The following is a 14,833-nucleotide window of genomic DNA, read 5'->3' on the forward strand; positions in this document are numbered from 1 at the left end:
GTATTGTGAAGACTTGAAGAAGTGAAGAAGTAAGAAGCTACGACGACAACATCATCCTTCCACTTGAGGTTAGTGATATTTGACTTGAACTGTTTCATTCCCTAACATATCTTTCAAGTCGTGCATATTGAAAACAAAACTGCGAAGCATGAACACTCTAGATAGACATAGTATTAAGGAATACAATACGAGGTTTATTGCTTAACCATTAAACTTTGTAGATAAGACATCGACATAATCGTTTAAATGCTAGCAAACTAATCTTTCGTGACAGTAAACTTCCTCCGTTGTGTTGTTATTGGTGAAGACGCCTATTCGGAGAGGAGAGTAACCTAATTAGGCGAAATCTCTTACGACCGCTCAGTTTAAAGTCTTCTTTGGGATTGAGAAGCTCTATTAGTACCGTTGGTGGGAAACTAGATAATTGCGGTTTATCTTGTGTTTTCGATTGATTTGATTGACTAACAGTGGTTGAACTTTGATTGCACCTAGTTTGTTTATGCTTGAGAATCTTCTCTTCTGATATAAGATTCACTCAAAGTAGATCGAAGTTTCGACAAGGATCTTTAGATTGTTTGTAGATCTAAAGACGTCTTGTGATAATCCATTGTTAACAGACTCCGTTTTGTGCGTGATTGATCACAAGAGATTCAAGTTGTTGTGTGCAGGCGTTTATTGAAGATCTAAGAATATTTGAAGACAAAGAAGATATTGAAGATTTCTGATTTGGGGTTCATAATCTTTGGTGTGCACAATACTTGTTTCGGTATAGAGGATCCAACTATAATCGGTTTATCCTTGTGGTAGATTGTATTGATTAGTTGTGTAGATCGACATCAATACAATTCTTTGTGATTAAGATTATTGATTGCAAAATCTTAACAATTACCTTTGGTAGTTGAGAATAAGATAGATCTAAGAACCTGATGAAGGAGTTTATTGAGATAAACAGAAGATCCTTTGTCGAACTCACATCACTTGGTTGAAGAGAGTTGCTACCAAACAGATTCGTTGTTCCTTTACTGTTTGGAATGCGAACCAAAGGAATTATTCCAAGAACGTGACTTATTCATAAGTTGGAGGCGTGGGAATACAGACGGAACTAGGTGAACTATAGGTTTAGTTGCTTGGTCTCAACTATACGAAGTTGGTTTAATTTTGTGTAGCGGCTTAATCATGAGAATATTCAATTCTGGACAAGGTCCCGGGGTTTTTCTGCATTTGCGTTTTCCTCGTTAACAAAACCTTGCTGTGTCATTTACTTTTATTTTCCGCATTATAATTGTTTTATTATAATTAAAGTAAATTACACAAACGTTAATTCCTATTTACTTGATGGCAATCCTATTGTGTTTGGTTAAGTCCGAACCTCTTATCAAGTAAACATACTTCGTTGTTGTATTGTCCCGACCTCGTATCCATAGACGATCATACGAAGTGTGAACCGATTAGTTGCATTGTCTCGACTCAGTTAATAGACAATCACTTTCGGAGAAAAGACTTATAGGTAGGAAAAGTTTCAGCTTGAGGTATATTTGGATACCCTCGCCTTTTCACTTGGTACCCTCATCATTTCGTATGGATATTATGAAGGAATAGAGAGAGAGCTCCCACAGGTGGAAATAAAACTTTTGGCATGCTACATTTCTTTTTAGTATCAAATGTTTCAAAAAAAAAATCTGTTACTATTTATACAAATGTGGATACTTTTATGTTAGTTTTCTTTGTATGCATGTACGAAGAAAAGAGAAACGAAGCTTTTGTACAAGGGAATAAAAGGATCACCGTTCAAGTTCGAGCATCGTTGAGAAGTTATGAAATAGTCTTAAATGGTGTTCAAGACACCTTCAAAGAAAGCAAAGGTAAATGTTAAGAGTTCAGTTAATGCTCTAGATAACGAGGAGGAAAAAAATCAAGATTGTGGTTTTGAAATTGAATATAACAATGACGATGGTCCTTCGCTAGGAAAAAGTCTAGAATAAAATAAGAAACGAATGCATGATGCACAAGTTGTGGTAGATGTGTTATGTAGCTTTTAAGGTACTCTGCAAAAATATCACTTTGAAAGTAGACAAAGTTTGGAGTTGAGAAAAAAAAAATGTTAACCAAGAATCTGGAATTCAATGAAATATTTCGTAAATTGAAGAAAAAGCTGATAAAAGAAACGAAAAGGCTGGAAAGAAAACGGAAAAAGCGCATGTTATGAACATGGTACTTAATAGCCTCCACCCAATCTTGTGAACTGTCTGTAAAAAGATGAAAACCAAATAATGAAAGAGTGCGAAAAATAAGGCTTATTTCGGGATGGTTTTAAAAACTGAGTCGGTTCTCGTTTAGTAGTTCTTTTAAGAATTTAGCTGGTTATCGGTTATAATGGTAGTTGTAGGTGAACAATTTCTAATTTAGAGTGTTTGCAACATTATGTGATTCCTTTAGCAGTTGAAAGAATCATTTTCTTCAGGTTTTAGAAGCTTGATGTTTTCCTTTCCTCTGTTAAGAAACAACTCTGTTAGAAGCTTGTTTATAATCCATGTTTCTTTCTTATGTCTACTAATTATGGAAATTGTTCAGAATTCATGATTCTTATTCCACATCCTGGTGTTCAGATTGATATAACTTTTTCGTAAAGCGAAATAGATGCTTTATCCCAAAAGAAAAGAATAAAACAATTTGATTTAGTATGAACGGATTTTGGTTTTGTACAAATATTTAACAAGCATTAGATTAATTCAAAGAGAAAATAGTTCTTAATTCATGATTCATTATTGGTAGGAGCGGTGTGAGAGTTGTTCGGTAGCAGGGCGTTAGTCACAATGTCACTACCAAACCCCTACTCTATCTTGATACATGAAAACTTAGTTGCAAAGTCTGAATATCTTCATTCGAAGCATCCTGCTGGAGAGATTTTTTGTTGTATTTGAGAAGCCTAGGTATGAATGTTGTTATTGATTGTGCCCTCAAAGGATAATGACTACTCTACAAATTCAGCAGATGCTGCTGCTAGTTAGTTATTTGTGTTTCTAAGCGGAAATTTGAGTGCATGTCAATCCCAATTGCTATTAAAAGGCATAGGGTGTTAATTAATGTTGTATGGACCTGATATTAATTCGTGTTGTACGACACACGCTTACCATAGTTAGTAATGTATTCCCATTGATCACATGGAGCTTAATAATGAATGTAACAATATTAATTGCTAATATATCTAATCTTAGATGTAACTAATACTAGGAATCACTGGAAAAACATATTGATGGAGATTCAAATAGAAACTAAAATATAAGAGCATCTCTCCAATCTTCATGATTGAAGAGAAACATATCGATATAAAACATATATGTGTTGTGTGTAAAATCCTAGCTTTGCAAAAAAAAAAAAAAGGAAAAAAAAATCGTACGTGAAAACGAAGAAGAAAAAAAAACGAAAGGTAAAAATTAACGTTTTACTTTTTTATGAGCTTTTAATCTAATTTAAATTGATTATTAAAAAAATTAAAGAAAAATATGACATTAAGGTGGATTAGAAAGTGCAATTTGTCCCTGTTATAAAAAATTTCATGTACATGTATCATTAGGAAAATAAACCTTTATTAAAAAGGTATTTAATTTATCGAAATTTTTATGTATGTGGAAGAAAAAAACTAAATGGTCGTGATGTTTGCCTGGATGTGACTATTATTTCGCCCTTTGCAAGAGGTAATAATCGTGCTTTGGAGCTGGGGCAAGCCATCAAGAATGCGGTTGCTCGTAAGAACACCAAGTACTTAGACAAATGCACCTCTCAAGGCTATGGATTTGAAGCTTTGGCTTTTACTACTCTTGGTGAGCTTGGAGTCGCAACGACGGGCTTCATTAAACGTCTTCGCAACTACATGGCTAGCCATGACGCTAATGTGCATATTGGGAATTTCCTTTTCCATAGGTTAAGTGTGGTAGTTCAAAAAGGGGTTGGAGCCCAGCTTGTGGCTAGGCTCCCGACAAGTTTCTTGTCTGATGTTAATCCTGGAGACGAATTTTTTAAATTTTTATTAAAAAAAAATAAAAAATCCCACTACTAGGCACCATATCTAAAGTGATACTTCCTACATCGAGATACCCTTCAAACAAGGTTACAGAGGGGGGTGCATCGAGACAAAAAGAATCTAACGGCCCTCATGATCTAATAAAGTCAAAGATGCTCTATCATCCGATACTAACGTCGTATATTACCACCAATAATTCCAGCCCGATACACCCCCTAGCGCACATTAGCGTAAGCCCAAGTTATGAAAACCCTTATTTGACTAAACAGATATCGGGGCTTTGTCCATTCTTTCGCAACATAATAGTCTCACAGACACTATTTGGGTAAACCGTAAACCCCTAAATTATATCTTTTATTTTTATTTATTTATTTTTATTAAAAACTTAATCCGAATCGATTTATTTTGATTTACAGAGAAATCCCGCGAAAAATCTCAATGGCCTTTCATCTTGGTTGCGCTATTACATGGTTCGTTCCCTCCCTTTCCCTCCATATCTCTAAATCTCGACCTTTCTCTCTCTCTCTCTCTCTCTCTCTCTCTCTCTCTCTCTCTCTCCTCTTTTCTCTCTCGCTCTCGATTTGTTAAATCTGACGAATTTTATGTTGTTTGCAGTCGAAATATTTGTTTTTGTAAGCTTGGATTTACGAAGAACCTAAAGAAAGAGAAAGAAAGGGATACTTTTTTAGATGGGATAATTAAGGTTGAAGAATTGTTCAAGGATCCATCATGGTCAATTAGGGTTGGAGACAAGGAAACTATTCAAGTTAGTGTTCCTAAGGTTGTTAAACCGATTCAGACGAGTACGATTCTTGTTGTTGCGAATAAAACAGCAATTGATGGAAGTAATGATGTTTATGGTTGTGGTGGTAGTGGCGGAGATGATGAACTCTTATCCATCCAGAAAAAACAAGCTTCTTTACAGAGAAAAGCTGATGTTTCTTCTTTGGCTGCTGAAGATTTTGTTCGCAGATTTGAAACTGGAAATTTATTGGTGAGATATTTTACTTTATTTAACCTTTTCTGCTTACTGAAACTGTGAATAATTGATTTTCTTCGTTTGATTTGTTAAGTAAAGGCATACTCAGGGTGGTCAGTTTAGGTAAATTGCTAGTAAGATGTGCAATTGAGGTCAAAGATTCAATCTTTTTGTAATTTTCCCTATAAATTTTCTCCATTCTGGTTGCTGTGTAGTATATAGTCGTCACTTGATTTTTTGTTTCTTGTTTATTTGTTGTTTCCTGTTGTTGACATAGTCTGTAGGACACTATGTATTCACTAAAATTGTTCCTTTTCTATGTTTTTGTAGAACATAACTGTTTTGAATGTCTCACACAATTAGGTTGTTATGTAATTCGTAATCCTACAATAAGGCACGATATCTATTACACCTCTACACCAAGGAGTTCACTGGATAAAATCAGCGTATGACATGATTCATCTACGGATTATTGGTTGTCATGGGAATGTGAATATGACGTTATGGATATAAGTGATGTGGGCGCAACACTTGTGGAGTCGGGATATTTGATGTCCCAAATTAATATCTAGGATCCTGGATGCTTGTTTTCTCTGAATAAACCCATTTTGTGTAGTAATCTAGTAAAAAAAACTATCAGTTAAGAACCAACGTATTTTTATCAAAGCACCAAACACGTCAGCTATACCCATGCATTGTTTGGTTTTGGTCATTACAGTAACTAAGCAAGGTGAAAAGTATTTTGGAAATTCCATGGGTACAACTTACAACCATCAATTTGCTCAAAACATGTCACAGGTAGTATAAAGTCACTAGAATGATATAGAACAAATTTTGTTACCTTTTTGAAGTTGAATTCTTGCACATTATTTTACATTTGCAATGTTAACACTTCACATCTCAAATATTCACCATCAATGTCTGAGAGAAAGGGAGAGAGACAGAGCTGTATCATCAATCGCTAGGAATTTATACGTTTTTATCCTGGAACTTCTTACATCTGTGATGCTCTAGAGCTTATGCCTAAAACTCATTTTCTCTGCCTTATATTCGGTTTATGACTTATTTGTTGCTCTTGCTCAATAATTTTGGTTTTTCTATAATGCAGGACGTGGGTCAAGACAAAGCATACGATCTTGCTGCAGAAGATCAAGATTCTTCTGCTATGAATATAATGTGCAGAATGTGCTTCTCCGGCGAAAATGAAGGAAGTGAAAGAGCAATTAAAATGATTTCATGTTCTTTTTGCTCCAAAAAGTATCATAAGAGTTGCATCAAAAATTGGGCACAACATAGAGGTTACTTGATTTACACCCTTAATAATTTAAACAGTTGACTACAGAGTTGTTGCATGTTCTTAATGAACTTATTGTTGCATTTCATACAGATCTATTTCATTGGAGTTCATGGGCCTGCCCTTCTTGCCGAACCTGTGAGGTAGATTTCTAGAGTAATACATAGTTAATTATTGAATTTAAGGCTGACTTTCCATTAATGGTTGCCAACACATCAAGTAATTAAAAGGTTATATTATATGTTGTTGGATTTCTATATTGTCTAACTGACGAAGATGCTTGTCATAAACTGGAGAGAAAAAAACCCTGAGTCCCTTTCTTGTTTATTTATTATTCGGACAATCATGTAAGTGTTATTGGGAAAATTCAGAATTGTTCACCCGTCATTTGGCTGGCCTCCCATGTTCATAAGTTCGTCTTATCACTTCTCAGAATCCGTGTCTAAAAAGCTTACTTTGTGAAACAATAGCTTGCTTGTCATATTAGTTTTCACATTGACTAGGCAGTAGTGGTGGTTGCAAAGAGAAAAGTGAATTTTATCGTATCTATTATTGTAGTGTTTAGCTTGGTGTTATTTCCTCCCCTATTCTCTTAGTTGCAACCATATGATTTCACTGCAAAATTTTGAGAGTTCTAAGCTTCTCCCCTGCCGCAAAAGGCAGACTGGGGTAGAAGCTGACTCACTTGACTTGGTAGATTTGTTATGATCGACTGCTAAGGAGAGTGATGAAGTTCTTTCCATTCCTTGCATTTGATTGTAAAACTGACGAAGTGGACATCTATAACCTTGTAAAAGTTTCACGAGCCTGGCTTGGTAATTTGAATCACAAATAACATATCTAATTATTTCTGGTTTTTTAGGTATGCCGCAAAGTTGGAGATCCTACAAAGTTAATGTTCTGTAAGAGGTGTGATGGAGCTCACCATTGCTACTGTCAGCAGCCACCTCACAAAGTGGGTTCTCTATTTAATACTCTTTGGCTCTCCACATATCTGTCAATATATTATTTTTTCTCATTGCTATTTTTGCTTTATAGAATGTTTCTTCTGGACCTTATCTGTGCCCAAAGCACACAAAGTGTCACAGTTGTGCATCCAACGTTCCTGGAAGTGGGTTAAGTACAAGGTATTTGATAGTGAATTATGGTTTTCTTGTTGAAATCAGGTCATGCGAAGTGTTGCTGTGTAGTTATTTTTCATTATTAGTTGATGATTGCTTCTTAGTATGTTAGACACCTGATGATTTTTATACTTAACCACTTTAAGTTCTGTGCTGTAACTTGTTTTACAGCCTCTCTAAACGTTTTACTTGGTCAGACGATAGCTATACCTGCATTTACAAAAATGTTGACTTTAAACCAGCATTTTCCTAGATTATAGATGTCTCTTTGTGGTATGTAGATGGTAGAGTATAATTGTTCCAGTATGAGAAATATTAGACTAAATAGTAGGAGACTTATACCCCACCCTACTACATACTTATTACAATTTACGTCAGTGGTTCAATTTTCGTTTTTGTTTGTTTCAATATTTGGTTTGAGTATCGAAACATGCTATTTATATTGGGTTTACTTTCTTAAGTAATTGTTGACTGCTTGAAAGCGAAACTAGTTTCAGGAACTTTTTCTTTGACGAACTGCCTTTTAACAACTCAAGGTTCACTTTCCTAGTCACACTTCTATACTTCATAATGTTGGCTGTCTGAACCTCGATTCTTCTTACATGTTATATTTACTTTAGCATCTTTAGTTGCTATAATGCATATGCTCACTTGCTCTTTCTATCTGTATATATTCTCCATTGTTGTAACCATTGGATTGATTATCTACTTTCAAACATGATGCTCAAAACTTCTTCGTCTCAACTTGCAGATGGTTTTTAGGGTATAACTACTGTGATGCTTGTGGAAGGTTGTTTGTGAAGGGAAAATACTGTCCTGTTTGTTTAAAGGTACTGTTTCTTGACGAATGATTAGAATAGTTTGCTCTTTGTTATTTCTCCTTTTGGAGTCTGCTCTTGCTAGTGAATGAAAAGTACTAAGTTGTGTGTGGTCCCCCTTAGCCAACTTAGCCTTGGTAAAAAGGTTTTAGCCCTTAGTAATGAGTGTGCTCTAACTTTCAACCTGTATTTCTTCTTTAACGGAATCCTCAGCATATATCTTCAATTTATTTTTCCTTGATTCCTTCTGTACCACCCATTTCGTTTAATTTTCGCATCATTGGAAGAACTCAGCTATTTATTTCTTTTCTGATAGGTTTACAGAGATTCCGAATCAACACCTATGGTTTGCTGTGACGATTGTGAACGCTGGGTGCACTGTCAGTGTGATGGGATCAGGTTTGTTCTTGTTCCTGTTTTAAGTCACTACACCAAATCATTCATGACACTATTCAAACAGATGATGCTCTTTATTATTGCTTCTTGTTTGTCCTCGTGAAGAAATATTTCTTTTTGGTTTAAGGGGCAGTTTAATTTGTTCAAGAGACCTTTATTTGTAAGTTTGCTTTTCTATTTTCGGACTTGTTATGTTCATTATTTATGGTTTTTCAGTGATGAAAAGTATCTTCAGTTTCAAGTCGATGGAAATTTATCTTACAAATGTGCTGCTTGCCGAGGAGAATGTTACCAGGTATTATCTACGTTAGTTTTGTGTGGAAATGGTGTTTCGTGTTTTCTTTCTTTGGCTAACTTGGCTGGATGTTTTGGTATTGAGTAGGTCCGGGATCATGATGATGCTATCCAAGAGCTTTGGAGGAGGAGAGACAATGTTGATCAAGAGCTAATTGCAAGCTTGAGGGCTGCAGCAGGATTGCCATCCCAAGAAAAAATATTATCCATTTCACCTTACTCGGATGATGAGAATGACCATGTAATTCCAAAGAATGGCAATGGGCGTTCCTTGAAGATTTCAGTCAAAGGATTATCTGACAAGTCTGTGAAGACTCCCAAGGAACATGGGAAGAAATCTTCCAGTAAAAAGTACATGAAGAAGACTTATAAAGTACCCTCTAGTAAAACAGGACCTAATCAATTTGATAGGCTGCATGATGCACAATCTCTTGGATATAGCTTGGGCGACGAAAGGAATAGTGATATGCAATCATATATAAATGAGAGAAATAATATTTTATCACCTCATTTAGCCATAGGTTCAGGTCATTCCAAAGAGAAACGCACTATTAATCAATCAGGGAGTATCCAACGTGGTTTGATTGCGGATGGGGAATATGTAGGAAACAAGGAAGGCAGGGTGCCCAGAGTTCTCCACATCAAGAATTCACACAGTTTAAATCCTCCGGACAGTGGTGGAAGACACGCTAGCAAGTCAGACACTGTGAAAGGAACGAAGCTAGTTATACATCTAGGTTCGAGAAATCGAAATAATACTAATTCACCTATATCCGAGGCTTCAAATTGTCACAGGGAGCAGGATTTAATGGCATCAAATGGTGCGTATACCTGCCGAGTGATCTTTGTTTCCAATTTTATGAATATTAATTTCATGGAACATCAAAACTCCCATACAGTATTCTGCTTTTTAGTGGTACTGGTCAGTATGTTATCAAAACTTCGGTAGGTAGTCAAATTATATGCACTGATTAACTTATGGTTGGGGTTTGTGAACAGGCAGTGAAGATACAAGCCAACGAAAGGCATATGCGGTAGAGCCAGCACAAGATGGAACTGCCAGATTCGGGGATGGTATAGGTAATGCTTTATAGTCAAACTTTTTGAATGAGTTACATCCTTAATCAAACTTCCTCTCATCGGTATTATTAGATTACTGGACAAGCATTTACTTCTAAGCTGTTGAGTGTTCCACACATACCTGATTACTTTTAACATTCGGTGTTATCTTTTCTTTTCTTTTTTTTTTGATAATTTGGAGCTTTATTCAAAATTTGACTGATAGAATTCATTGAATTCTCCCATATTTGCAGGGGGGAATTTTGATAGCGGAGACCGGCTAAGAAGATCGAAACACCGGAGCAGGGAAGGCAGTTCGAAGAAGTTCGGGAAAGTAAAGTCCGATTTTCCTGAACTGAATCATAGAACTGGTGTACTAAATCTAAGTGAAAGACATGAATCTCCTACAGTGGACAGAACTCGTATTTTATTGGGTAGAGGAGTTGAACATAGTCTGAATGTGATAGAGCCTTCAGTAGGCAGCACACACAGAAATGATGAGGTCCTGCTGAAGAGGCATTCAAAAGGAATCCCTAATATACATGGTGAAAGCTACGATGGAACACCCTCTAATTTAGAGTCATTACCTAGAGATACAAAACCATTGCTGAAGCTAAAATTTAAGAACCCTCATCCTCAAAACCCCGAGCAGACTTCTATCAAAGGTCAAAGATCGAAAAGAAAGAGACCTTCGCCTACTGTGGAGAAAGCTCCTATTAGGGAAGATGAGGGCTACTCACAATTGCATTCTGACAATCAAATAGATGAGTCCATTGATGCCAATTGGATATTGAAGAAGTTGGGTAAGGATGCAATTGGAAAGAGTGTTGAAGTCCACGAGTCTTCTGACGGCTCCTGGTGAGTTTGTTTTATTTCATTTTTATGCACTTCCTTACTGACTTATTGTACTTAGCAGTGATTAACGGTTGTATTTGTCGTTGATGCGTCAATTTTCATCCATGAAACCCAACTTAAATCATTAATATCTTCTCTTAGTTATTACTATACGATAAAGATGCGTTTTAGGTAAAATTTAATTTTCCTTTTCTTATTAGGCACAGGGGAGAGGTCACTGATGCAATTGAGGGGACTTCAACTATAACTGTTCTTTTAGATGATGGTAATGCTAACACTTTGGAACTGGAGAAGCAGCGAGTTCGGTTTGTTTCTCATAAGCAAAAGTGGAGGAGACCTTGAGGTTGGGTCCATTTCTCTATTGCTTTTACCATATATTTCGAGGGTTTTCTTTCCCAGACTTGGATCACAAAATTTAATGTCTTTCTACTTCTTTGCTTTTGTTCTCTTTGTAGTTTGTACCCTAGATGTGCATTTGGAAACAGGTGCTGTAAATCCAACTTAAGTTCTCTTTTGGCCTCATTCTTTCTGGGAGTACGCCGGAGCTGTTGTTCGGACGTGGAATCAGACAGGTTCTATTTGAATGATAGTTTCTAAACTGGCACATGATCTCGTGCCCGTTGGGGTTTTTATCTGTTCAATCCATTCGCCAAATATCCTCATCAATGACGTGACATGAAGTTTGAAGGTGATGTGGTTCAACATCAAGCTCCCGGAGATGCAAAGCAAGTACTGTATTAATATGTACTTAAATCATACGCACCTTCTTTTTTTCTTTTTTTTTTTGCTCACAATGGGCACTTACCTTGACAAGCGTTCAATGGGAAAGTGAAAATATGTTCGTTTAACAAATGAAAGCTTTTCCATTTCTGTTTTCTGAGCCAAGCGTCTTTGGTCTTGGTGTTCAGAGGGGCTTCATATATTACCCTGTAGAGAAGCAAAATAAAAACTTCCTTTTTGTATGTTTTACATGATGGCATTCAATTTAGATTTCCCACAGGGGTCACGATAAGAAATGTAGTGCCCTTCTTTCATATGCTGTATGTGCCTTCTTCTTATTTTAATATGTTTTGTGCATCAGAGTTGTGGTTGTTCCATAACAGACTGGATTGCCAAATCTAGATTTTAGAATACTGGTAAATAAACAAGACTACTCATCGTCATTATGCTTTACAACAAAATATTGTGTCTTTAAATATGATTCCTACTTCGCATTCACACTCTATATTCATCATTAATAGAGCTATTGTTTCTTGCTTCCGAGTGTGGAGGGGTGTTTAATTATAAGAAATTAAACAGGTGGTGGGGGTAAGTCTAAGAGAAGCCAAAACCCAACGCAGTCATCTGAATCTAAATTCTCTTGTATTGCAAGAAAATGCAATCCTCCACATTCCTTCTTTGCAGCTTCCCAAGCTTCAGATTCTTGCGTCATTTCTTTAGTTTTCTTGTAGGTAGCATATACGTAGCGGGTAGAAATTCCGACGGATAAAATCAAACAGGCACGTGCAGTGTCAGCTTCAACTGAACAAACCTCCATTCCATTCATCCAAGCTGTTCAGAGTAGTAATGCTTTTGGGTTAGCATACACAAAGACTCTTGTCAGTTATCTATTGCACATGAATTGGCATACAGAATTTGGAACTTGCAGCTTGAGAAATTGAGTATATAATATAGATATCCAAAGAGAATGAACAAAAACAATTACAGAATCTTGAGCAATCCAGGTATCTCGTTGCCGCTTCTTGTTTTAATGACAGGAAATATGGTTATATTAACAATTGCATAAAATCCTAGTACTTCACATGATCATTATTCATTACCAATATCAGTAAGCAATTAGGAACTTCCAAGTGCCATTAACTGTCGAGCTAACTGCCAATAGAGAAAGTCCCAACTCTAAACAAGATTTCTGAAAGTCATATAAAGGAAGGTATAATACCTGCTAAAGGTTTAGCTCGTGAGGTTGCAACAGAAAGCCCAGGAATTAATGTCTTATCATCAATTTCAATCCCTAATAAATCTAAATCTAGACCTGCTCCAAACTTTGTCTCTAATGATGAAGCCTCCTCCTGCACAGCTGAAATTTGAAAACCAGATTTACCCTCTTGCTTGTATAAGACAGCTATTATAAACGAAAACTACTACAGAGAGGGTCAAGAAAGAAAAATTAGATTCTCATCCACATTTTGTATAATCGAAAGAATATTGAGAAAGCAATGAGCAAAAGTACTTTAAACTTTTAAAGCATGGAATTCTTTGTTACACCATGTACCTGAGAAAGGAAGTTGAACAAATGCCCATCTTTCCCCAAAAAGGTTTTCAGGAAGTTCCATGGGAAAGGGATTATCCAAAGCCAATAGAGGTTTTGAACTTGCTTGAAAACCTGGATGACGCATGTATACGGTCTCATATCGCTCTTCTAGCCACAGTTGTAGAGATAAACACTGTAAACAATAAGAAAATCATCAAACAGAAAACAAGGCCAGAGCAATTCTAATCAAGACCAACATTGGTCCATCAGTACTAGCTTAGCAAAACAGGAGAGCCACCACCACTCGAAAGCCGTTATTTTCTGTTCTAGACATAGACATGGGATGTAGTCAAAGACGTTTGTTAAAACCCAAAAGCATAGGACATGACCCAGACGAATGATAACTAATGCTAGGCCATTCTTCTTGACTGGAGTTAGATTGTGCAATGATTTTCTTACTCAAATGCATCAACTATTCACCATTCGTGTTATTTGTCAAACGATATGTAGATTTATATAGTATTTCATCTCATCCCTACAAAGAACTAAATATGAAACTTTGTAGCAGAGAAGTGAAAAAGAAACTTACCCGTTTACTTGGAATAGATTTTATACCAAGCTCTCTACATGCTTTTGTTATAATTGTTTGCATTTGTAACCTATAAACAAAACCCTCAATGACATGAGAAACCAAAGTAATTTTGAAGGAAAAACAAGAACTAAAATGCTAATTACCTGAAGAATCGTACTTTTTCTGGCAAAGGAACGCCCAATTCATCACAAATCGAAATCATGGCATCTTTTAGAGTGATACTATTAATAACATTGTTTGGAAAATACTTAGTAAATTGTAGAGAAAGAGTATTATCACAAACTACAAGCTCCCAAACCTTCTTTCCTCTGATATCCAAAATGGGCCTCGAACAGAAATCCAATTCCCATTCTGTGATACTATTAGGATCAGATTCTGGGTCTACATAGCATACTTCCGCAGTAGGATCATCGTCTATATCTTCTTCCGTAGGAGTTAAAACAGAAGATTCGTTAGTGGAGACTGAACCTTCAGAGACGGAATGTAGTCGAAATTTAGAGGGTTTGAGGTGAGAAATGTGTGGGTTTGTGGAGAAATTAGGAGAAGAGAATGGAATGCTTATGGGTTTTGATTGAGATTTGAAGTTAGAAATGGGTTTTTGAGATTGAAGTTTATGGTTCCTGATTCTAGCTGAATTGAAACTCAGGCTCGTCATGAGAACTTGATGGGGTTTGCTGGAACTTGTTGGACGGAGTGAAAGAGAGAAAACCAGTGATTTTATCTATCCACGAATATCCGTTGGTGACAGTTATCTACACTTCCTGGCGCTTGATATTTACACCCACAATGATAACTACTACGAGGGGAACGAGATTTTCTGCAAATCAATCGTAAGATTGCTCATAGGGCGTGGCAATTTGCTCGGGGTGTACCAGCATTCAAATGAGACAAAACATCTATCGGTAAGAAATCGGAGCGTCCCCAAGCAAATTAGTACCCCTATTGACGGCCTTGATCAATCGCTCATTTGGTTTCTTTTTTTTAGTGCAAATGTTAAATTTCATTATTCGAGCAACATTAGTGCAATAAGTTTATAATTTCTTCTTTTTTTCGGAAATATTGGTTAAAATACTTGATTTTCTTTTTGTTGTCTGTGGGATAACATATGTTGAAGATTTTTGATTCTGACTTCTTTTGCTAGGATATGCGTTGT

General features: G+C 36.3%; 2 protein-coding genes across 2 annotated transcripts; one reads left to right on the forward strand and one right to left on the reverse strand.

Annotated features, from left to right (window-relative positions):
• The first annotated feature begins 4,311 nt into the window (after nucleotides 1-4,311).
• On the forward strand, nucleotides 4,312-11,806 carry LOC113309098. Its single transcript, XM_026557525.1, has 15 exons — nucleotides 4,312-4,346; nucleotides 4,438-4,491; nucleotides 4,637-5,015; nucleotides 6,109-6,298; nucleotides 6,388-6,437; nucleotides 7,157-7,249; nucleotides 7,333-7,421; nucleotides 8,167-8,245; nucleotides 8,550-8,632; nucleotides 8,846-8,924; nucleotides 9,012-9,744; nucleotides 9,923-10,003; nucleotides 10,237-10,840; nucleotides 11,038-11,180; nucleotides 11,293-11,806. The coding sequence occupies exons 2-14, from the start codon at nucleotides 4,460-4,462 to the stop codon at nucleotides 11,177-11,179; spliced, it is 2,634 nt and encodes an 877-aa protein (XP_026413310.1). The 5' UTR covers nucleotides 4,312-4,346; nucleotides 4,438-4,459; the 3' UTR covers nucleotide 11,180; nucleotides 11,293-11,806.
• A 140-nt stretch (nucleotides 11,807-11,946) lies between these two features.
• Nucleotides 11,947-14,413, reverse strand: LOC113309099 (protein TAB2 homolog, chloroplastic-like). Its single transcript, XM_026557526.1, has 5 exons — nucleotides 13,824-14,413; nucleotides 13,678-13,747; nucleotides 13,110-13,281; nucleotides 12,777-12,914; nucleotides 11,947-12,388 (listed from the first exon to the last, which is right to left on the reverse strand). The coding sequence occupies exons 1-5, from the start codon at nucleotides 14,333-14,335 to the stop codon at nucleotides 12,129-12,131; spliced, it is 1,152 nt and encodes a 383-aa protein (XP_026413311.1). The 5' UTR covers nucleotides 14,336-14,413; the 3' UTR covers nucleotides 11,947-12,128.
• Nucleotides 14,414-14,833: the final 420 nt, after the last annotated feature.

This window comes from Papaver somniferum, chromosome 9, assembly GCF_003573695.1.
Source record: "Papaver somniferum cultivar HN1 chromosome 9, ASM357369v1, whole genome shotgun sequence".
Classification (NCBI taxonomy): Eukaryota; Viridiplantae; Streptophyta; class Magnoliopsida; order Ranunculales; family Papaveraceae; genus Papaver; species Papaver somniferum.

Coding starts and splice junctions, on each gene's coding strand:
- LOC113309098 (XM_026557525.1), top strand. CDS start 4,460: ATGGCCTTTCATCTTGGTTGCGCTATTACATG. Junction 8,925..9,011: donor GCCGAGGAGAATGTTACCAG/GTATTATCTACG, acceptor GGTATTGAGTAG/GTCCGGGATCATGATGATGC. Junction 10,004..10,236: donor CAGATTCGGGGATGGTATAG/GTAATGCTTTAT, acceptor CCATATTTGCAG/GGGGGAATTTTGATAGCGGA.
- LOC113309099 (XM_026557526.1), bottom strand. CDS start 14,335: ATGACGAGCCTGAGTTTCAATTCAGCTAGAATCAGGAACCATAAACTT. Junction 13,748..13,823: donor GAAAAAGTACGATTCTTCAG/GTAATTAGCATT, acceptor TTTTGTTTATAG/GTTACAAATGCAAACAATTA. Junction 12,915..13,109: donor TGTTCAACTTCCTTTCTCAG/GTACATGGTGTA, acceptor TTCAAATTTCAG/CTGTGCAGGAGGAGGCTTCA.